Source organism: Sebastes fasciatus, chromosome 16, assembly GCF_043250625.1.
Source record: "Sebastes fasciatus isolate fSebFas1 chromosome 16, fSebFas1.pri, whole genome shotgun sequence".
NCBI lineage: Eukaryota > Metazoa > Chordata > Actinopteri > Perciformes > Sebastidae > Sebastes > Sebastes fasciatus.
In genome coordinates, this window is record NC_133810.1 from 2,529,166 (window position 1) to 2,553,944 (window position 24,779).

Here is a 24,779-nt window from a genome sequence, read left to right on the forward strand (position 1 = left end):
TTGTTAGTGATTTCCAAATGATTTGTAAACCTTTAAGAAATTGTTTTACTTACATAAAACTATATAATAAACTAAACTATATCATCAATAAACATTACATAGATGGGCCAGAATATATATAATATATATATTTATATATATATCATATATATATATATAAATATATATTACATGGCTGTGTTGAATACGCGATTCTGATTGGTCAATCAGAGTTCTGCTATTTCTTTACAACAGACCGTTGCTATGTATAACAGACCGTTGCTACGTATAACAGACCGTTGCTATGTATAGCAGACCGTTGCTACGTATAACAGACCGTTGCTACGTATAGCAGACCGTTGCTACGTATAACAGACCGTTGCTATGTATAGCAGACCGTTGCTATATATAGCAGACCGTTGCTACGTATAACAGACCGTTGCTATGTATAGCAGACCGTTGCTACGTATAACAGACCGTTGCTACGTATAGCAGACCGTTGCTACGTATAACAGACCGTTGCTATGTATAACAGACCGTTGCTATGTATAGCAGACCGTTGCTATGTATAGCAGACCGTTGCTATGTATAACAGACCGTTGCTACGTATAACAGACTGTTACTATGTATAACAGGCCGTTGCTATGTATAGCTGACCGTTGCTATGTATAACAGACCGTTGCTATGTCTAGCAGACCGTTGCTATGTCTAGCAGACCGTTGCTATGTATAACAGACTGTTGCTATGTATAACAGACCGTTGCTACGTATAACAGACCGTTGCTACGTATAACAGACTGTTGCTACGTATAACAGACCGTTGCTATGTATAACAGACTGTTGCTTTGTATAGCAGACCGTTTCGATGAATAACAGACCGTTGCTACGTATAACAGACCGTTGCTACGTATAACAAACCGTTGCTATGTATAACAGACCGTCGCTATGTATAGCAGACCATTGCTATGGGTGCAGTTCTGATCTCAAACTCTGGCGGACCGTTTTTGTGTGAAATGATTGATTTCTTCAGTAAGTAGCTGTGTAATAAGCGGGATAATGTACAGCTAGCAGGTCATTGTTGTGAAAGAATCCCCTTCAATGACCGGCTCGCTGGACCAAAACCAAAACAAGAATTTAATCTTTAATCTTTAAATAATTAAATCTTAATTCTGCATTTTAACATTCAGACATGATAAAGGGAGACAGAAGACACAAGAACGTGGTCACTTCCAGTATCGTAAAACATTAGATTTATTTAAATAAGGAAATGTACACATCAAATAATGCACAGAGCATTATGGGAACATTTAAAATAGAAAGCAGCTTTTGACACAAGAAGCACAAAGAAGAGAAAAGGTTAATAAACTTCACTCCGGCGGACGACTTCAACGTCTCGGTGCAAACAAGAACGTCCGTCCTCCTTCAGTCCAGCCGACGATGAAGTCATGCACTTTCAGGCACGTGTACAGCAAGCATGTGATTATACTGTAAGATAGTTATAAGGTAAACTGTAGAAGTCTACGATAGTTTAATTCATTTCATCCAAAGATTAATTGACCTTCTAAATAATAAGCTTCTTAAACTAAACTCTACTTTCTCCCAGTATTGTGCAGCGTTTTTGCAGCAGCCGTTGACACGTGTTTGTCGGGAGTATTGAGGTGAAAAGATAATAAATCGGTGAAGAAAAGCCAGTGAAGCCGTCAAGCGCAGCACAAAGCACACATTACATAATTATTACACTGATTTTTAAAACCTTTGCTGTCAACTTCTCTTGAGAATCAACTTGAAGGGTTCGTTTCTCCCTCTCCTGCCTTCAGCGGTAAACAGTACAACTCTGCAGATGGTTTTTGTCTTCTGCCTCCTTGACAACACAATAAAGCTAAAGTGAATTTAATTTGTGGTGCTCACAGGAAGAAAATAAAATGACATTTTAAATCAGAAACATTTCTTTCCAGAGACAATGTGTCTCTGAGTAATCACAGGACACGCCGTCAACAGTTTCCACTGGAAAGACACGCTAACAAAGACATCGCTTGTACTTCAATCATACACTATTCTCGCACTTTTCTATGATAATTAATTGGATATTTATGAGTTTAGGACTAAACAAGATATTTGGAAAAAGTCAACCAGATAGCCCCGAACACAGGGGTCAGCAAGCTTTACTATCAAAAGAGACATTTTAGACAAAAACAACAAAACAATCTGTTTGGAGCCGCAAAACATGTGATCATTGTGATGAAGGTAACACAGTTTATAGTCTAAGTATATAGTATATAAGTCTAATGCAGTGAGGGCCAAAGAGACAATGTACTACGGAGTATTAGAGGCCACATTGAGGGAAAAAACATCTGAGATTTACACAATAAAGTCAGAATATTATGAGAATAAAGTCAGAACTTAACAAGAAAAAAAGTTGTAATATTACGAGAATAGAGTCATAACTTTATGAGAAAAAAGTCGTAATATTCCGAGAATAAAGTCATAACTTTATGAGAAAAATCATCGTAATATTACGAGAATAGTCATAATTTAACGAGAAAAAAAGTCTTAATATTACGAGAATAAAGTCATAATTTAACGAGAAAAAAAGTTGTAATATTACGAGAATAGTCATAACTTTATGAGAAAAAAAGTCTTAATATTACGAGAATAAAAGAAAATAACACGTAAAATTACTATTTTATAATATTACGACATTATTCTCGAAATTTTTATAAGATTTATTTTTTTCCTCAATGTGGCCCTAATACTCCGTCGTACCGTCGTACCATAGACCTACAACAATGATCAATAAAAATGAAAATGTAAACAAAAAGCAGTTATTCATTTCCATGTTTATAACTCCACAGGGAGCCTCTGGAGAGGAGCTGAAGAGACGCAGGTTGCTGACCCCTGATCTAACATATTTCTTACAATGAGGACTCTGGGAATGTTGCACTCTGGGAATGTCGCGCTACGGTCAGTGATGTCTGAGGCAGACGTCGAGGCTAAAAACACCTTCGTGGACGTCGTTACGGAGTCAGAGCTTCAAAGTTTCAGCCCACAGACATCAGCACTTTCATAATCCGTGTGATTCAGTGATCGTTTAACCTTTTTCGAATGTCACATAAAGACAGACGTGGTGGCTGCTGCCGCCGCTGCTATCATTAAGAGACGAGACATTTACATGAATTACCAGAAATGAGCTCTAAACGAGGTTCACCTCCGGGGAGAAAGAAACAGAACGTTTTGAGGCGAGAATAAAAGTGTTTGTGGCGCCGAGGTGCAGGGACACACGGGTGAAGGAAGTGGAGTAGGTGTTGAGACTTAAAGCTCAGACAGACTGAACTAAACATCGACAGCAAGCCGTTATAAAACACTCAGCTTCTTATTGACTGCAGGTTATGTACAGTTTATCCTCAGACTCTTGCAAACTTGATTTACAAAAGCTTTTCTAGACTGAGAAGGTGTGCAGATCTGTGCTGATTAAAGTGACTCTGTAGCTCAGGTAACATGTTCTGGTTGATGTTTGCAAAGTAACAGTTTCTATGCCTTAAACATTTCTAAAGATCCAGTCGGTTGTTTTGCTCTCATGTTTTTACTGAACTGGCCGTGAAAGAACTGACTTACATCCTTTATTATAAATATAACACGGTGAAAGTCCACTTTTCAAAGAGGTGAGATGTTGGTTCTCTTAAAGCGGCGGTTCCACTGCATTCACACAATATAATGACATTGATGTTAAGTGGTCACCTGGACCGTTAACGCCACACAACCACCTGAACAACTGGCCGTGGTTATTATTCCAGTCGGGGTCCAAATATTAAACATATTCAAGAGAAAGTTTCTGTTTCTGTTTCAATCAGGCGAGTCATTTTCATTTTGACTTCATGCGTAACAAGCAGTTTCTACTCTACAGGTGTAACATAAAGCGTGTGTCGTCTCCGCGCCGTTATTGCGTCGCCGTGAGGCCGCTGAGGGATAAAGCGGTGGGTTTCACCTGTCGGCAGGCAGACTCATGTCCTCAGACAGAATCTGCTCTCCTGGAAGGAGGAAGAGGAGGAAGAAGAGGAGGAATGACTCTCAATCTTGTGTCTGGGAATAACGTAAAACTCACGCAAAGTGTGAAGTGGCTTTAGCTGTTTTACCTCTGCTGTATGTGAGTGTGTGTTATGATGGATGTTGAGTGTGTGTGCGTTACCTGAGCAGGGAGGAGTCTGGTTGTCGTAGCGAGAGTTGTTGCTCTGCAGAGCTTCGTCCTCCGTGTCGCTGTCGCTGCTTGTTGCCGCCACCAGAACCGACGGCGACGGATCTACAGACGAGACAAGACGGGAGGAGACCGTCAGACCTGTGCAAACATTCATTCAACATTATCTAGTAATTTTAGTTAAAGGACAAAATAGAAATAAAATACAGGTTTACTATCACTGTCCGTTGGAGGGTAAACAGACCTTCATTTGACTGCGGCGGTGCAGAAGGTCCCTCCAGCAAGGAATGATGGGAGTTTCCAGAGCTTTCGGATTCGCAGTCCAACATGGCTGCCCTGCAGGGAGAGAGAGTCTTTGTGAGCGTCACGGCAGAGAGACGGAGACAAGAAGAGTATTTCTGTGTATGATGTGAGACGCACCCTAGGGTCCTGCTGCCACAGTTCTTGCTGGCGGTCATGTAGCTCGGCCCCCCGAGGGAGAAGATGTCGTCCCGGGGCCCCGAGGCCCCGAACAGCTGCTGCTCCAACGAGTACTGCTGCTGCTTGGAGGCGGCGGCGGCGACGGCGGAGGCCTGCTGCTCCGACGACGACGACGAGCCGCCCAGAGACACGAGGGGGCCGTCGGCGTTCAGCGCTCCTGCAGCAGAGACAGGGGGCATGATGGGAAAAACATGAGTCTTGTTTTGTTTTTCAGTTTGATCCAGGAAAACAAAAAGTAAAGTGGGAGTTCAGACTGAAAACAACGAGCTGCGTGGGAGGAGGCGGGATGGCTCATGTACCGGTGAGACGGTGAAATACCATCCATCAAGTCCAGTCGGAGGAACACGGCAGATACACTGAAGGCTCATCAGACTCACGGAGGTCAATCTGAACCAACAAGGTCATTATAGTTTTAGATTATCAAGTCGGTCATAACAGACAACAGACATTCAAAGCTTCATTTGTAAACTGACTGCTGAACCCAGCTGCTATTGATGACTTTAATATAATTTAAATGAGGTATTAGGTTGTAACAACTCTTCATATTCAACGTTTTTTTTCACAGGGACAGTCAATGTCTGGAGCTTAGATGTAAACACTGTTTCAGCGAGGAGGAGGAGGAGTATGTAGTGTAGTGCTAAAACAACCCACAGTTTATCACAGATGAGCCACGAGAGCTTCAGGAACTATTTAAAGTCACGCTGGAGCGGAAGAGCGAGGTACAAGTAGAGCTTATTTGGGAAAGACACTTCAAGGAACATCAAGTACATACCTGATCAAGTTGAGGACACTCAGTGCCCCAAATCTAAAATCATTCTCCACCACGCTCGCTTTGAAACTCAGTTTGAAGATGCTGATATCTGACGATCTGACTCTGCAGCTCCATGGAGTTTGATTGTGTGTTAAAGCTCATTGTTTTGGTGTTATACCCACTAACTTCACTGTTTTAGTTCACATACAGTTAGAGGCCAGCTGGTGAACAGAGTGGAGCTTTTAACAGCTAAAGAGACGGATATTCCCTTCAGGAGTTCATTAGAGAAACGCAAACACGACTCCAAATGAATGCTAACGTTGCTGCAAAACAAGATTACCGTGTTCAATTTATAAAGTGATATTATGTCTGAGTCAAATAAATAGTAACATCAGTTAGAGAACGACTGACCTTCTGCACCCCCCAGCCCGTCTTTAAGATGCAGACTGAGCTCTGAGGCCACGTCTGCTCCTCTCAGGTCCTTCTCCATCTCATCTGGACTCCTCCTCTTCACCACCAGAGAGCTGCTGCTGCTGTCCAGGACGGGAGACAGAGACTTCCTGGCTGCAAACAGAATAAACAGATAAGAGACAAATATGTAATCACGTTAGACGTTGACTCAGAGTTTCTTGTAAATCTGTGTGAGTTTGTTTTTGTAAATTTCCGACTTTATTCACAGAACTTGTGTCCTCACCGGGGCGGCCGGGCCTGGATCGAGCGGCAGCTGCTCTCCCCAGCAGGTCCAGCTCACCGGGCTTACGACAAGCCGACAGCTCTGAGTCAGCGAGGTGGGAGGAAACCTCCTCCGCACCGAAGCCCCCCGACGGGCCGGGCCGGGGCTCTCCCGTCCCCCGAGCCTCCAGCACTTGACTCTTGACGTCGGACATCTTGCTGCGAACCTCGGCCATCTGAGCCTTGAGGCGGATCAGGACCCCCGAGTCTGGAGCGGATCGTCGCACAACCTGAGGCCGCCGCTCTCGGTCTTTCCTGGAGTGAGGATGAGCTGGAGGAAGAAGAAGAAACAACAAGAAATGAGAGCAGCTGGAGAAAATAAACTCTCTCCTCCGTTTTAAAATGAGCTCAAAGTACATCAAAGGTCATCAAATCAAGAATCCAATCTGTCAGTATTTGGTTACAGAATGGTTTCTCTAACACGGCATAAACATCACTGATATCTGCGATGGTGGAGAGAGAAATGAAACACCGAGTGTGTGCCTACAGACCTTGGCTGTGCAGCAGCGTTACAGGAGGCCGAGGCTGGAGCCCCCACAGAGTCTCCACACTGCGGCGCTCCTTCAGATCCAGCAGCTGGATCAGGATGACCGGGTCGATCTCCAGGAGGCTGCTGCTGCCCGAACCGACAGCGCCGCCGCCCGCCGCTCCGCTACCACTGCGACCAACAGCGGAGCGTTGAAGTATGGAACGCACACTGGAGCGGGATCCTCCTGCAGAACACAGAGCTCACACCGTTCACCTACTGAATGGTTGTACTTTCATTCAGGGTTGTTATAATCTAAGGTGAGGGAACGATGTCTCTTATAAAAGACGGTGTTGACGTGGCTGAATGTTGCACTGGAAGAACATCAAGCCAAATACTGACTGTCAATGTCTTCGTCAAAAGAAAGAAAGTGTGGCTGCAGCCTGCAGTTTCACAGTTCATTTAATTAACAAGTTCAAATTATAACACATTAACACCACTAATTTCTTTAACGCATTAACACATCTTGCATTTTTTAGGTTGTAGTGGCTCAGTTTTAAAGCTAGAGGGAAGATACTGGTGTCATATGAAACTAGTAAACCTGATGAATCCATCGGTACCAACCATGTCAGACTAGCTGGTCATGAAGGAGGTTAAATAATGCTCCAAACTTACACTACATTTTGGTGAGGAAAAACTGTCATGTCCATTTTCAAAGGGGTCCCTTGACCTCTGACCTCCAGATATGTGAATGTAAATGGGTTCTATGGGTACCCACGAGTCTCCCCTTTACAGACCGGCTCGCCCAGCCCTAACCCGACTCGCAAATCGTGTGACTTCAGTAAATCAACCTCTGTTATCATGCTTTCTACTAGTCAGTCAAACAGAAGGGAACCTCTCTGATTGGCTGTTTTCCAGCTGCCGGTATCAGCTCAATCTCAGTACATGTTTTACAGACAAAACTTCTGGATTAAAACCTAAACATTGAGGCTGGCTTTATGGGGCTAAACTATATTGTTTTAATAGCAAATACCATTAAAAAAAAAAAAAGCATTTGAATACTGATTTTGGAGGTCGTTACCATGGCAATGGTTATAGATTCGAAGCTTCGAAGCATTCGGGGTCAGCCCTACTTTAAAACACGACACTTGGCAGAGCTCGACTCAACCCTCCCCACACATGTACACGCACACACAGGACACCGAGTGCTTCTATATCAGCACGCTGCAAAAGGGGGTTCAGTGCACCAACAATGACTCATCGTCCTCTTCATGCCTTTCAACACCGACACAGTCAAACACACAGAGTGAAGGAGCCGCTCTGAGAGCCCAGCGGAGTATCACTGCGTTCTGCTTGTACAGCTGCCAAAACAACACAAATAGATTTGATTCCCTAAATTCTCAAACAGCGGCTGAAGGCTTTTATTTGCCTCAACAGAGGAGAGACAGCGAGGACCTTTATCTGAGGCCGGACATTCAATATTTGATGGTTACAGATTAATAAACGTTGAGGATTTGTTTGTTTGTCTGGATAGATTTAGGTTTTGTATTCTTCAAAAGAAAATCACCTTGGGCTCTTTTTCTTTTTTTTCCCAAATGATTAAAGGGACTGTTTGTAACTTCTTACACGTATAAATCATTGCTGGTCGGTGTCTCATGGTCGCTCACGTGTGTCTCCGCTGTTCAGACTCAGACTCCAACACAAACTCCAGTGAAGCACCAAAACCTCTTGGTTGTATCTAGTGAAGCTGTTAAACAGTGTTGGCCGCGGTCGGAGGACGCGGGGGAGACCGTAGCTTTGGTCTCCAGGACCGGAGTCTCTGCTCCTCTGCCTGCCTTCACTCACACACCGCGCTCCTCCTCACGCTTTCGCTCCACCTCTCACGTGCATGCGCGCACACTTCTTATTCTTACATAGAGTCCCTTTAACCAAGAAAATAATCTGTAGACTAAACAGTAATGAAAATAATCTTTAATTGCAGCCCTCCTGCTATTAAAACAGTGTTTCAGCAGTTCAGGGGTAAAATCCCCTCAATTTCCTGAGAAACTTTATTTTGAAACTTAAAAGGGTGACCTCGGAATTTTTCAACCTGGATCCTATTTAACAATGTTTTTGTGTGACTAATGGGGACAACTATTTTTGAAATTGGTCCAGTATTGAAGGGAAACGCTGCAGCCGACAGCCGCTGAACGCTGCTGGAATGTAATCGCTCGAGGCAACTCCTCAACGTCAATGTACGTCCACTAAAAGAGCTCATTTTTACCACTGACAGGCTCAGATTATTATTATTATAAGTGTCTGACAACATTATGGAAAGGACCCTACAGTGAAATAAAATGTTTTTCTGACCTTTCACTTGATCCAGTCTGTGGGATTTATATATATTTATACTAGATTATATATTTATTATTTGTGTGTGTTTTATATACCTGCTGCTCCAGCCAGGTCATCAGGAAGCTCTCCTTCTTCTGTCTCCAGGTTCCCCATAAAGTCGACATCGTTCTCTCCTGACCTGCACAAACATACACAAACAGGAATAAATAGTGATGCATTCAGAGGTTATAACTTTTATTAGTTTTAATTGCCTCATTTCCTTCGAAACTTATAAAATATCTTTATCCTGAAATTGAATTGTTTGTCCAGTTTTCCTTCTTAGATAATAATAAACCCAAAGTATTAAACACACAGTGATAAAACACATGACAGATTGTTCTTCTAGTTCACAGGAAGTGATGTCTTTATAGACACAGAGGGAGAGAGACTTTACTCACTACTCCTCTATATCTTTACATAGCTAATCGTTGTTTGCTGCTATATTAATACTCTGAATTTAGCACCTTGAAGAGAAAGTGAGATATACTCACATGGTCTCCTCGTCGATGTCGTTCTCCTCGGTGTTGCTGGTGGCCGTGGAGCTCCCCGAGGTGCTGCTGCCATCCAGCGGGTTCACCTCCTCCTCGGTCAGACAGTCCACCTCCAAGTCTCCGTCCGACAGCTCCTGGACAACACAGGAGGCGCCGCGATCACACTTTAAGCTCAAGATATCTTACAGAGGACCATTTAAATGTCTCAAACAGATAGAGATAAGGATGTCCCGAGATAATCCACAGAATGAGTCTGTGACGGAGGATACTATATGTATATTCTCAGAGCAAAATACGGGATCAGACAGTATCAGACAGTATCAGAAGGACGTGACTGGGACGTCTCTACGTTTTGATAAATCAACAATGTGTTCTGTGAAACCACATTCAACCTCAGTCTCTGGAGCAGCATCCTTACATTAGAGTCGTCTTGCTGCGTCCTCTCTTCTTCTTCGCCTTTTTTAATGTTGCTCAAAGTGGTCTGGATGTCGTCGTCGCTCTTCACCGAGCGGGCGTCTCTCTCGGAGGCCGTGGTGCCTGCAGCGAGCCTCATGTCGGGGGGAGAGGAGCTGCGCGACGTCTGGCGACGAAACAGCTCGATGGCCAACCTCTGAAATCAGAAATAATATTAATAAATATACGGACACACTTCTTCTTTGAACAATGTTTGGGTGCACTCAGCTCAACTCAGATGGACACACAGTCCGGTACCTCTTTGAGGTTGTTGATCTGCTGGATGTAACCGCTCTGGGCCGACTCCAGCTGGCTGATGTACCAGTACTGATCTCTGCACTTCTGGAAGAAGGTGGGTGAGCGGACCTGGTAGCTGTGCAGCACACACACATGAAAACACGCTGTTACCTCTTTGACAACACAACTGCTCTGATGCGTGTTTCTTATGGAGTCATAAGAGTGCCGTAATAAGGAATAAATCTGTAAAAGAATAAGAAAATAAATGTGGAAATATAATGAGGAATAAATATGTTAAAAAAAAGTATATATATATATATATATATATATATATATATATATATATATATATATATATATATAAAAAAATATATAGATTTATTTTTTTTACATATAAATTAAACTATTTTTTCTGTATATTTTTTTTAAAATAAAAGCATCGGTTCATGTGTGCAGGAATTGACTCCTCAGCCTGGGCAGGAAGGGCCGCCCAAAGCCGGTTGACTGACAGATTGGCCTTTCAAAGAACAGCAAAAGCAATGAGGAAAAAGAATGAGGAAAATTATAAGGGATAAAAAAATAAATAATAATACATTTAAAAAAATAGAGTAATATATTCGCAAAAATATGTATTATTTAAAAATACATAAATAAAGGAACAAATAAATGAAAATATATTGTATTTTATATTATTATATTTTGTTATTTGTCTTATATTTGCACATTTATTTATTATTTTATCTTTATATTTCCACTTTTTATTTACTTATATATTATTTTATTTATTCCTCATTATATTCCCACATTTATTTTCTTATTCTTTTGCAGATTTATTCTTTATTAAGGCACTGCTATGACTCCATAGTTTCTGTACTATCAGATGATCAGCATGGTCTACACAGAATGATGATGCTGTGTGTGTGTGCATGTGTGTGTGTGTGTGTGTGAGCCCACCGGAGCACCAGTGTGTCCGTCTGCATGTTCAGGTATCCCTCGCTGGCCAGAAGGTCCAGTCTGAAGAAGCGGTTGTAGCCCCAACATTCACCGACCTCAAAGTCAGACGCAAACTCCCGAATGATGTTCTTGGTCGGGTCACTTGAGGCCTGATGAACCATCTCCACCCGGTACTCATACCTACACAGAACAAAGACAGCATCACTACACAGGGAACGAGAGGGGTAGAGAGAAGTGGGGTATCCAGGAGGTTGTAACCTTTTCTCCTGAAAACCTTTGACTTCCTGTCCATAAACGCTACCGAACCCTCTTTTCATGAAGGTTACAAATATGTTCCTGCGACTGAATGTCATCTTAGACGCAGGCAGAGAGACCGATGATAAGGCTGGCAATATTCTATATTTTTGCTCATGTGTGGGCTTATAAACAAACAAATTAAATAAATATCCTGTAGCTTATGCCAACATATAAAATAATAGACCTGGCTTTGTTGAGACTGTCTGTCTATCGATCTCCTCCGCCGTGTTTCAGTGCCCAGAACATCTCCAGACACACACACACACTCTACACACAGAACAAACAGCGCTTTCTGTCGGAGAATAACTCATAATAATAATGTTGGTGCGTAATGAATAATGTCAGATTACTATGTTTTTATTTTATGTGCTATTTGGGATTTTTTGGTATAAAAATAAATGTATTAAAAAAATGATGCATTTGAATACTGATGTGGATGTTGATTACCATGGCAACGGCATAAGCTTTGAAGCTCGGAAGCATTTGGGTCTAGAACTCTATTAATTAATTCAACCTCACCTCAGATGTGACTTTAAAGACAAAGACTGTAGATAAAGATTTATGAAGAAATGATTCCTACTTTGATGTTTCAGGGAGTCCAGCAGAAAGCTCCAAGAACACAGAGAGGTAGTTTCCACGGACCACACCGTTACCATCCTGAGGAGACACAGTACGAGAGTTACCATCACTGAGACACATGCACTTGTTTTATAAAAGCTTTTGAGAGCCGGTCATGTTTTTTCTTAACTTTACAGAACTACAGTAACCAATAGGAGTGTAACGATACATCAATCTGGATCAATATATATCAATTCAATGATCAACGACCCAATATATAGATGCAAAGTGAAGATATCGATACACAGTCATCTCTTTATTTTCAATTTCTTAACTGATAAAAGACATTTGCACTTAAACATGAGAAATGGTAAACTTTACAGTGAACAATATGAGGTCTATTTTCATTCTTTCTATTAAAAAGATTTTTTTTTTTCATTTAAATGTCTGGAAGAGCGCAGAAATACAACTGTCAAAATCATGATTTAGTTGCTTTTTGGCTCCCTCTGAACAGAGTAGTCAGGCTTTAATGGATGGAAAACATGAGTAGAAGGAGGGAAACTCACTGGGTAGACTTTGAGTCTCCAGCAGAGCCCAGATATCTGTAGAGGAGGGCTGTAGACCGGGTCAGCTCGCTGCCTCAGGGTGCTACAAACACACACACCAACAAACATCATCACCAAGTGTTTACAATATACATCCTCTAAACTTTTTCTGGAGCACCGCTGGGAGTCCTCCAGGTTTAAGTCTCAACTTTCAAGAGGACAAAGCTCTTGAAATACACTCAGCGGTGGGTGGAAGTACATCCCCACTGACTGTTTCCTCTCTCTGTTATCTTCTCCTCATGGTGGTCGACTTTGTTCATTTCAGATACACAGATTTTAGGCTACACTCGAATGTAAGACTAATGTGAGACGCTCTCCCTGAAAAACATTCCTAGATGGAGTGTTAATGGAGCAGCTTCAATGTGAGCATAGCCCGGCAGTGATCGATCCAAACTCCGTTCAGAAAACGAGCATTTTAAAAGTTGTTTGCTTGTTGTGTGACAGACTTGACAAAGCATGAATTCAGACTTTTTACTAATCAGCATCATTATGTCGTTATTTCGGCTTCACTTTTGATCCGTTTATTGAAGTTAAATCACAGCACAGTCTGTTTATTTTGGGTTCATACCGCAGTAGTGACGTGTGGCTGCTAGATACATATACTGTATGTAAATACAGCTCGCCGCCGGGTGACGTTATGAACGCAGACACAACGGCGTTTGGTTTTTCTGACATATCTGGGACTTCCACAACATGTACAAAGCAGCAACAGTGGTTATTTCTGCACGGTAAAACAATACGAAGCACAACATAACGTAACTTAAACGAACATAAACAACAGCACATGTACAACAGCAGCACGATGTAATGATATTATTGAACCGCTGACACGCTCCCCGGAAAACGTAAACACAGAACTGTTCTCCGCCTTCTCATTTTGAAGGTCTGAGGTCACTGAGGTCATATTTTTTCTGGTCTGCAGCAGCATCAGCAGTGATGACTAAATACAAGCAGGGAGAGGATTTTTACCTGAAGTTGACCAGAACAAAAGTGCTGGAGTCGTAGGCAGGAACCAGCTCACTGAAAACACACAGGAAGAAAGATTACACACACTGAATACGTCTGGCTTCTCTCTCCTGTATCAAACACATTAAACACTCAAAGCAGCATCCTTTATATTTCTTAATAGATACATGTAAACATTGGACACAGACATAAAACTACTTTATGGAAGGTTACAAACATTGATATTTACTGATATAATTTACTGTTTCAGACTTTTTTAAGATCTTTTTTTTCTGACATTTTTCAGATCTTTTTTTTTTAGGACATTTTTTTTCAGACATTTATCCGAAAAACATTTTCAGACTTTTTTCAGATATTTTTTTTCAGACTTTTTTTTCAGATATTGTTCAGATATTTTTTTTCAGACATTTATCCGAAAAACATTTTCAGACTTTTTTTTGGACATTTTTTCAGACTTTTTTTGCCCGACATTTTTCAGATTTCTTTTTTCAGTCTTTTTTTTCAGACATTTTTAGATGTGAATATTTGCAGCCAGTAGTTCCTGAATTTGAATATCTTAAACTATTATTGGACATTCTGCAGTCTAAAATTTGATTAATCAAATAAATAAATAAAATGTAAAGATTGAATAAATAATGATAATATTTGCTAAATAGATATTTGGTTCCTCCCCTGTTGGACGAAGAGCCTGAGTGTGACCTTTCCTATAGCTGAGCAGATTTTTCTTTGGAACCTTTTCAATGGCATTTACCAACAAATCCACTTCAAGAGACATGCCCTTGATCTCTCCGTCTAAACACAACTTACTTAGTTCAGTACATAACATGTACAAAGGGGAACACATAATAAAGAAGAGATACAGCGGAGCAGGTTACCTGGTGAAGTCTGGAGGGACCGGCGTGGTGACGAAGGACTGCATGGGTTTCCGGTGGACCTGCTGGAACATGAGCAGGATCTCTGGGCTCTTAGAGATCAGCTCACTCTTACTGCAGGAGTGAAGCTGTTCAACAAACACAAACAAAACAATAATCAGCATGTTGTGTCTAAAACATCAATGATGGCATGATGTTTTTAGCCTGGAGGAAGGAAACAGTTTCATCCACTGAAGCTAATTCAGCTATCATCTATACATGCAATGAACCATCCAGGACAACGTAACTAATATGAGGTTTGTACACCGGCACTTACTCCAGTAACGGAAGAAAAAGATGCTGTTGACATCACTTCATTCAAAGATGTATCACGTTTTAGCTACACAGATGGTACCAATGGATAAATTAGGTTTTATAGTTTCATATGATACCAGTAACTTCACTCTAAACTGAGCCGCTACAACCTAAAAATCACAAGTTGTGTTTTACTTTGACAGCCCTAATTAAAATAATTACAACACAGCTGTTTCACTATTAAAATATAGAATCTGATAATTGTTTTGATGGCGGGATTTAAGATTTAATCTATTATAATCAAACAGCCTTACAGAGTCCCCATAGTGTTGAATCAACGGACACAGCACAGCATACACCCCTAACAAAACAACAGCATGCAGCAGAGCTGAATGAAAGGAGGCTCTGAGCCGAACCAACCTGATGCTCCACCTCCTGCAGGAGCGACTCCAGCAGCTCCGTCTCCTGGGTCAAGGACGTCTTCTGGCCTGGTGGGGAGGAAGGCATTTCTATTTTCAGTGTGTGCTTGTGCTGTTGAATGTCAGGGCCTGATGGAGGCTGGTGAGTGCGAGCGGTCGGGTGTGCAGGTTGTGGGCGCTGAGTGAGTGCATGCATCCACTCAGTCCAGATAAATATTTCATCTGTGTGTCGGCCCCGTAGCTATAAAAGGTGCCTCTGACAGCTTTCAGCGGGGAGTCTGAGTATTCTGTCGGGTTAAGGTCTCAACCTCTAGACACATTGTGGAGCCGGCGTCTCGCGTCAACAAGAGCTCTTTTCAGACACGGATTACGAAACGTTTTACTTTTAATGCCCCTCATGGTTTTATTCAGACACGACTAGGGATGGAAAGGGTCCGTAAATATCCAGAACATTTCCAAGGGAAGTTAAAGTGATAGTTTGGATGTTTTTAAGTGGGGTTGTATGAGGTAGTTATCCATAGTCAGTGTATTACCTACAGTAGATGGAGGTCGGTACGCCCCTAATTTGGAGAAACAGACAGGAGTACCAGCCCGGGAGCAAAGCAACGTACTGCCATGGACGGGGGTAGCAGCTTTACCTCGCTGTCAGACAGCTCTTTCCGACGGGGAACTGAAGCCATTATCTATGCTCTCTTGAAAGCCACCAGACTCCTTTGGACAAAAACAGTCATTTTACCTCGCAGAACATGGGAGTTGCTGGTCTACCGCTGCCTCCCTGCGACATAAAATTACTGTTTTTGTCAAAGGCCTGACGTGAAAAGGTCTTTAAAACTGAATTTGTAGGTGTCTAAAATCCGTTTAGCTGCTGCCACCCGTCCACAGCAGTACGTTGCTTTGCTCCCGTGCTGCTACTCCTATCTGTTTCTCCATCTACTGTAGGTAATGCACTGACTATGGATGAGTACCTCATACAACCACACTTCAAAAACATCCAAACTATCCCTTTAAGCTGAAGCATTTTGGACATTGTGCACAATTTCAATATAAATATCATACCTTATTTTGAAGAAACAATACTCGGTCTTATGGAATGATTTGGTTAAAAGTATGCTCATTTAATTGCAATGTGACGATGTACTGCATTCAACAGCACTCCTCCATCACATGTACGGGGTCATTTGCCAGCGTTATGTATTTTTTACTGAAGTAACAAGACTTTAAATTGAAATAGAGTATTTTTACTGTGTGGTAATAGTACTTTTACTTAATTAAAGTATGTATTATTAGTGTTGGAAGAGTTACAGAAAGGTTTCTAGATCTGACAGTAAGATTGCCATCAAGACTTCTACGGTAAAGTGACACTTAATGATTCATTTAAATTAAGGATATTTAAGAGTTTAGGCCTAAATGACAAAAACATTTAAGTTAAATTCTGGTTTAATAAAACTCAATGTTAAGATTTAAAAGGGGAACTACACCCATTTTTAAAATTCCTACAGGTTATTCATATATATGGTCTAAGACAGTCCAAAACATATTAGTTAACATGAACAACTCTCTCACAAATCCAAAAAACTAGAGAACTAAATCTCAAAATTGTGATGTCATAGGGTATAAAGTCTGGAGCTCTCCGTAGACGATGAACGGGAGACCGATTGTGGACACACAGAATATTTGTTTTATTTTTATTTATTCTATTATTATTATGTTTACTAATATTTTTGGATTGTCTTAGACCATAGTAATAACCTGTATGCATTTTTAAAATGGGAATAGTTCCCCTTTAAGCTACTGATGAATACTAAACCAGCATATAAATCCTTTTAGGAGCGTCTTTTATAAAGCCAGCCTGAACACAGCTGCATGGTGGCAGTGATCAGTGTGTGAGGAGTCTTCTTACCCATGAGGGTGATGAGCTTGTTCTTGAGCTGGTTGTCCAGACGAGCGATGATCATCTCTACGGCGTTTCGGATCTCTCTGACACGCTCGTCCTTCGCTCCTCGGACGGCCTCCACGTTCCTCTCCTGACCCCAGAACACACACATTGTGTTTCCATCACTTTAGAGGACATTACATTGACTTATATTCATTTCCTGGAGACTTACCCTAACCATAACTGCTACTCGCCTAACCCTAAACCTAACCTTAACCTAAACTAACCTAGATTTATGTCCCCACAACATGAGTAATACACACCCACACACACAAACAGACATCAACACGTTGGTGCCATCTAGTGGAAGTCAGCAGTACTCTTCTACCTCGACCTGAACTTAGAAAGATTTCTGTAAAATAAAAAAAGTTATGACTTTATTCTCATATTATTCTGACTTTATTGTGTAAATCTCAGATGTGTTTTCCCTCAATGTGACCCTAATACTCCGTAGTACATTGTCTCTCTGGCCCTCACTGCATTAGACTTATATACTATATACTTAGACTATAAACTGTGTTACCTTCATCACAATGATCACATGTTTTGCGGCTCCAGACAGATTTTTTTTTTTTTGTTGCCTAAAATATCTCTTTTGCTAGTAAAGGTTGCTGACCTCTGCTCTATGGGTACGAATAAAGTAACCTGAACCTGATTTAACCAGAGGGTGGTGCTACAGGAACGCTCATATGGCGTCCATATCAGAGAGGTTTCATCCACTGAGAAGAGTGAATGTGAACGGTAAATGTCATCGCCACCGGTCTGTTAGATTTTGGTATTTTTTGGTACATTATGTTTATTTTTATTGTTGCTTGCTTTGTATTCATTTTGAATATGTACATGTTCAGCACTCAACTGCATCAAAGTGCTATATACATAAAGTTTGACTCGACTATTTTGTTGTGTAAAAGCAACAAGCCGTCCTCACCACTTCCTGCACCAGACTGATGAGCTCCATGAGGCGGCGGCGGAGCTTGGCGACCTCGTCCTTCACCTTGGTCACGTGCTGCTCGTAGATCTCCACCAGAGGCTTGAAGGTGTGGCCGCCGTGCTGGACAACAACAAACAACAACAAACACACAAATCTGTCTCTGGTTTCTCCAGTTTATCCAGTGTGAAGAGTTTTATATCATTGTAAATTTCATATTTTGGGTTTTGTATGTGTAGTTATGAAGAGGTTGAAGAAGTACTCAGATCTTTTAAGTACAAGTAGCAATACTACAAAGTAAAAATACTCAGCTACAAGTAAAAGTCCTGCATTCAAAAACATACTCAAGGAAAAGTATAAAAGTATTAGCATCAAAATATACTTGAAGTACTGAAAGTAAACGTACTCATCATGCAGAATGGACCATTTCAGAATAATATATATTATAGTATTGGATTATAAATATTGATGCATTAATGTGTTCATCACTTTAGTGTTGCAGCTGGTAAAGTTGGAGCCTATTTTAATGACTTTATATACTGCTGGGTGGCTCAGTCTGCAATAATATATCACAGTTTGATGATTATTTCAGTCATAAAAATAATCATTAGTTGCATCCTGACTTTTACTCCCTGGAAAATTGTTAATTGTAACTGATTACTGTGGGTGTTTGTGACTTTGCATGCAATCTAGAAATGAAAGAAGTGAAACGTTACCATGCCTCCCCACAGAGCACACTGGTGACAGATGCATTTCTTACAGGTCCAACAGAAAACACTCAGCTTCTCGTGATGGTTATCACATCTGCAAACGGGATAATCAAACGACAAGGACACCAAAATGTCACACAGACAGAAAAAAACATTCTTGGAAACTTTTTGTAAACTTTGAAATAAAGATGTTGGCCTGTTTTACTTCAGTGATTCTACAGAGTTTATAAAAACAGGAGACAGAGGATGACAGAGATGAATATGGTGAAGGAGGGATGGGAGGGAGATGAACACGTGTAAACCAACAGTATGAACACTAGTGATTAAGATCTCGGTATTCCTGTGAATCTTTGCCAAATCTGCTCCCATCTCCTGGAGACAATAACCTGCAGCATCTCAGGATGTTTGCGTATCGAGGAATATGTATGATGAAGATACAGATAAACAAAGAAGCATTCTCCAAACCAACGCTCCGATGCCCAAAGGTGCAACATCTATTCAAAACTGTCTAGTATGCCTGACTGAATGTAGACAAACACTAACAGACTCTAAACTGTATAATAGAAACGTTTTTGGCAGGAAAATAATAAGATTTGCATAACTGTAAGACAAACCACTTTCCAAATTCATTCTAAAAATGTTTACTGATAGAAAACTTTGATATTTAAAAAAAAAAAAAAGTATAATACACATGATTTGGAGGGATTTGTTTTCAAGTGTGGCAAAAACGCAACGCTGGGTTTCAATGTAAACTGAAAAAACATCTATTTAATCTGACTTTTATGTAGTGGTTTATAAGTTTATAATTTTATTGTTTATACTTATTTTATTTATCATCATCATTGTAGTGTTTATTTTACTCTATTTAGTTTAATCAACGTTTAATTGCTGATCATTATCTCTTTTATTCAATTTTATTTTATTAAAATGTCATTATTTTTTAAACAATCTGCTTATTTTGTGTAGTTTTATAATTTGTATTTATTTATTTTTATTGTTATTTTTATTTCCTTGTATTATATTTATCTTTTATTATCTTAAATACCCATCTGTTATTGCTTTCTTATTCACTTGTATAACTTTATATTGGTTGTTTCGGTGTGCATTAGTCTCTAAATCCATTTTTAACACTATATTTTTATCAATCGTCTGTCCGGCACTTTCAATTGATTTGCATTTGACTTGATTGAAAGGTGCTATATAAATAAAGTTTGATTGATTGATTGATTGATTGATTGATTGATTGATTGATTGATTGATTGATTGGGCGTCATCACTGAGTCGTTAGTAAATTCATAAAAAATAAAATAAATTACGGAGCCGGGAGAGGGGGGGGGTAATATTCAGAGAAAAACTCTTTCAACCCTTCAACCCTACTGAACACAGACGGGTGGAGAAGGAGACAGACAAGGAGACGGAGAACAAGACGGAGGAAGAGGAGGAGTAGCAGGAGGTGCTCACTTGTCCTTGTCGTTGTCCTCGTGCTTGGTGAGGCTGCAGAGCTGCAGGGTGTCCAGCTGCTGGGTGACCTCCTCCGCCCAGCGACAGTTGACCAGCTCCCTCAGCTGGAGCGGAGCCCTGCGTGTTGATGATGCACACACACATTTTAATACCACAAGCCACACACTTTACATCAAACCTTCTAGTTTTGTTTTACGTGTACTCATCAAATCAAATTCCTATCAAATAAATCAAAATGGTAATAAAGTACTGAATGTGATGTCATGGTTTCTTTATAGTTGCACACTCTGAACATAGACAGACAGTATGGAGGGTTTTAGATGTTCTAGCAGGTTCTTACCGGCAGTGTGGACACTGGGCTCTCTGCTCCGTCAGCCACCGCTGTCAAACAACACATAATAATGATAATTGCATCTACATACAGCCACTGTTAACACACTGCAAACACACTGCCATCGTCAAATTAATCAGGCTGCAACTAACAATTATTTTCTATATCGATTAATCTGCCGATTATTTTCTAAATTAATCGTTTGGTCTATGAAATGTCCATCCCAGTCCAAGGTGATGTCTTTAAATGTCTCGTTTTGTCAGTCCAAAGCCTAAAGATATTCAGCTTAATATGATATAAAGCGGAGAAAAGCAGAAAATCTCCATATTTGAGGCTGAAAACAGCATTTTCTGCAAATTTTGCATGAAAAAATGACTTTAACGATTATCAAAATAGTTAGCGATTAGATATAGAACCCATTTTCATTCACATATCTTGAGGTCAGAGGTCAAGGAACCCCTTTGAGAATGGCCATGCCAGCGTTATTATCGCGTTGACGTAGTACTTTCGTGACAGGCCTACAGTAAGTGAGGGAGAACATATTGTGATTCTGGCCTGGTGGGAACAGACTTACTCGTATGCAGCTGAAGCAGCAGAGTTTGGAGCAGTGTGGGCAGAGACGAGCATCTCTCAGTTTCTCCATGCAGATGAAGCAGCGAAACACCTCGGCGATGCTCTGAACGGAGACGGGAGAGAGAGACACCGACACTTACAGCAGCCGCATAAATCCCCACAGGGTTGAATCAACATTATTCAGACTCAGTGTCAACAGAAAACCGAACCGATCGTACAATTCATAAAGGTTAGCAGGTTCATTGCAAAGCTGTTTTACTGGATCATGTTGGATCGTACAGTTTGCTTAATAAGATGAGAGTAAGATGATACAATCTTATGTGCACATGAGTCTTGTTCGACTCGAGCCATGTCTAGATTACAGTCTGGCTTTAACTTCAAACTACTGAATGCTAAAAAGAACAAATATGTTTTATTCTCCAGATCTCCAGAGCTGTTTTTGTCCGGTGCCAATGTTCTTGTAACGTATTTAATGTTCAACAAGTTTGCGAGTAAAGCATTAAATCATTGGCGTAAAATGCTAAACCGTAAACAAGTTGCTGATTCAAATATGTCATCAGAGGAGTCTTGTGATTCACTCGCTCCATGCAAAAGCGTCTTTCGTAATATAACCCTTTACCTGCTTATCCATGCAACACTTTTTCCCTGAAATGATACGAGGTCTTGAGGTGGAAAATTGGCGGTAGGGATGCACCGATACCACTTTTTTCAGACCGAGTACAAGTATTTACATTTGGGTACTCGCCGATACCGAGTACCGATACGAGTACTTCTCTGTGCCAAAAGACCTTCGTTAACAGCCAGCTGGAGGGTGTGAGCGACACACGGCAGGCTGGGGAGTCGCGCATACGAGGCGGTGCGCCGCGACCGGCTCTAGGTCGGCTTGGAAAGATGGTGAAGAGAGGTTTACGTCACGCTGCCGTAAAATGGTATCGGTGACGTTTTGCGAGTACGAGTACATGAGCACAGTATCGGACCCAATACCCGATATTGGTATCGGTGCATCCCTAATTGGCGGTAAAGATTTCCATGAATATCAATCCCTGCTCCCATGCACACATGACCCCATGCAGGAAATGTTCCTGAACATTTCAGGGACAGACTACATGTGTGAAGGCACTTTAAAAACACTCATTGTTAAGTTGCCCTTTACCTTTAATGGCAGTACAAGCAGCAGCCTTCAGTCATTTGCTGTGGTCACAAAAAACATCTGAGCAGATCAGGTCAAAGCTAAAATATAACCACCACTCTGTTGTCTAAAACAACGCTTTGACCTTTGACTTCTCTCTTCTTGCCTCTACAGCCGGCTCAACCCTCTATGTGGTTTCCTCATCCAGCTGTTGGTCTGACCTGAGGTGTGTGTGTGAGATACATACCTCAACACTTTGTTCATCCATTTCGGTTTGAAGTTCTTGATCTCAGGGACGAATCAAAGAAGTCGTAGCCAGCGATCTAAAAAGAAAAGCATTATTTAACTACCTTTAATTGTGCTTTAAGCATTCAGGGTCCACACTTTTTTCGACACAGCCTACTTCATATTTACCATTGGCAGAGCATTTTGGCAAATTTTTCTTGGGCGTTCCCCACATAATCAGCTGTGCTGCTCATCCCACAAATGCATGATCCTTACAAGTTGGACATCATTGCAAAGGTAAATAAACAGGCTTTCCACGATGTAAAATACAATGACCATTAGCATCGGAACAACAGAGAAATAATCCACCAAACACAAGTTTCCAAACTTTTTTTCCCCAGTTTATATAAAGATATTTGTATGGTCCTTAAATAAAAGTACAGATAATTCTACATTAAAGCTACAAACATCACTGTTAGCTTATAGTCAAACTGCCACCCAACATAAAGGCCCAGCATCAGCAGCTAACTATAACTAACCTGTTAACTAATGCAGAAGTTAATTCAAATCAATCATTTCAGCTGCAAAACAGTAAAAGAAGACATACAATTCACTGTGATGAACTGCACAAGTGTCAAGTCTTCTTACAGGTTCATATTGTATAGAAATGAGATGAAACCAACCTTAAATTCTAACTATGTTTAGCCTGTTTTGGTTTTTATGAAGATTGATGAATGCACCACAGTTTTATTGTTTTATTCTGTGTATTTCAGGCTGAATTATACTGTTTTTATTTCTGTTAAATAGCCATTATTGAAGGAAAGATGAAAAAATGCAAACCATTCAATGGTAATATATATATAAAGACATTTATATGGTCCTTGAATAAAAGTAGAGATAATGCTATATATATTATTATTGCTACATTTAATGACATATTTATTTATTTATTAATAAAAGTAGATAATGCTATATATATATATATATATATATATATATATATTATTGCTACATTTAATGAAATATTTATTTATGTATTAATTTATTAATAAAAGTAGAGATAATGTTATATATATTATTATTGCTACATTTAATTACATATTTATTAATGTATTAATGTATTAATAAAGGTTCATATAATGTTATATGAAAGCTACAAACATCCCTGTTAGCTTGTAGTCAAACTGCCACCCAACATTAAAGGCCCAGCATCATCAGCTGATATTAACTAACCTGTTATCCAGCTGTCTTTATGCTTAATAACATAAATAAACATGAATAATCAGATAATAATATCAGGCTCTGTATAACTGTGATGCTAGCATGTTAGCATTAGCAGGGTGTCTCTCTTACCTTCACAGAGACTCTTCTGTCTGTTTCACCTCATAAACTACAGATTTAACTACATTATCTGTCCCAGCACACAGCAGGCGTTCACTGTGCTGCTTTATCTACAGTTAAACATCAATAATCTGTTCTTAAAGTCAGAAATAACGAAGATAAACGGCTGTTTTTATCAATAAACTGAAGATGAGTCGTTAGCTGGAGGCTGTGACGCGTTCTGTCCCCTAGCGATAACCAATCAGAGGGCTGCTTTTCTTCTTCGCTTGATTTTATTTGTGTCGCGTTTGTCAGGCAGTTTAAAGGAGCGTTACCGCCACCTGCTGGACAGACTGCAGACTGCAGAACTAGAGGGGATACCTGAGGACAGTGGTGGTAGTACTATATAATATCAGCAACAAAATATATTTAAAGTACCAAAAGTAAAAGTACTCATTATGCAGAATGGCCCATTTCAGGGGAAATTAAACAGAATAGTAAATAAACAAGATAATTAATACAAAGACAAGAACATAAAGAGGCAAATTAAAACAGAAATATCAATTTATGTCACATATTATCTATTAATTAAAGGCTACATTTATTTTTAATATTATTATTGCTACATTTAATGATATATTTATTTATTTATTTATTTATTTATTTATTTATTTATTTATTTATTTATCTATTTATCTATTTATCTATTTATCGAGTCAGTTATTTATTTATTCATTTATTTTTTATATTGGCAGATACCATCCTCCATAATTCACAACTTTAATGTTGCAGCTGGTAAAAGTGGGGGTAACTTTAATTATTTTACTTTTTTAATATTTACTGCTGGTTAGCTTAATTCTTAATGATACATAATCATTTATTAGTTGAATAAAATTTTTGTATCAATAATTTCAATCTGCAATGTAACTCAAATAAATGTAGTGCAATAAAAAGTAGAATATTTGCCTCCAAAATGTAGTGAAGTATAAAGTAGCATAAAATGGAAATACTCAAGTAAAGCACAAGTACCGCACTCTACTTGAATACATGTATT

General features: G+C 40.1%; 1 protein-coding gene across 4 annotated transcripts; it reads right to left on the reverse strand.

Annotated features, from left to right (window-relative positions):
* Positions 1-1,205: 1,205 nt before the first annotated feature.
* trim37 (tripartite motif containing 37) lies at positions 1,206-23,997 on the reverse strand. 4 transcript variants are annotated; one of them, XM_074611769.1, is made up of 25 exons: positions 23,759-23,997; positions 22,428-22,503; positions 21,053-21,154; positions 20,488-20,528; positions 20,148-20,264; positions 18,693-18,780; positions 17,977-18,099; positions 17,016-17,139; positions 15,117-15,184; positions 14,406-14,530; positions 13,534-13,584; positions 12,526-12,607; positions 11,982-12,058; positions 11,105-11,284; positions 10,172-10,286; positions 9,879-10,070; positions 9,461-9,594; positions 9,026-9,108; positions 6,622-6,843; positions 6,093-6,401; positions 5,810-5,962; positions 4,588-4,804; positions 4,412-4,503; positions 4,162-4,308; positions 1,206-1,463 (listed from the first exon to the last, which is right to left on the reverse strand). In XM_074611769.1, exons 2-25 carry the CDS (start codon positions 22,446-22,448, stop codon positions 1,459-1,461), a joined length of 2,868 nt encoding a protein of 955 aa, XP_074467870.1. In that variant the 5' UTR covers positions 22,449-22,503; positions 23,759-23,997; the 3' UTR covers positions 1,206-1,458. The 4 variants fall into 4 exon arrangements, with proteins under 4 accessions (XP_074467870.1, XP_074467868.1, XP_074467871.1 ...); XM_074611767.1 differs by having other exon boundaries at positions 1,206-4,003; XM_074611770.1 differs by having other exon boundaries at positions 4,162-4,272; positions 23,759-23,996.
* Positions 23,998-24,779: the final 782 nt, after the last annotated feature.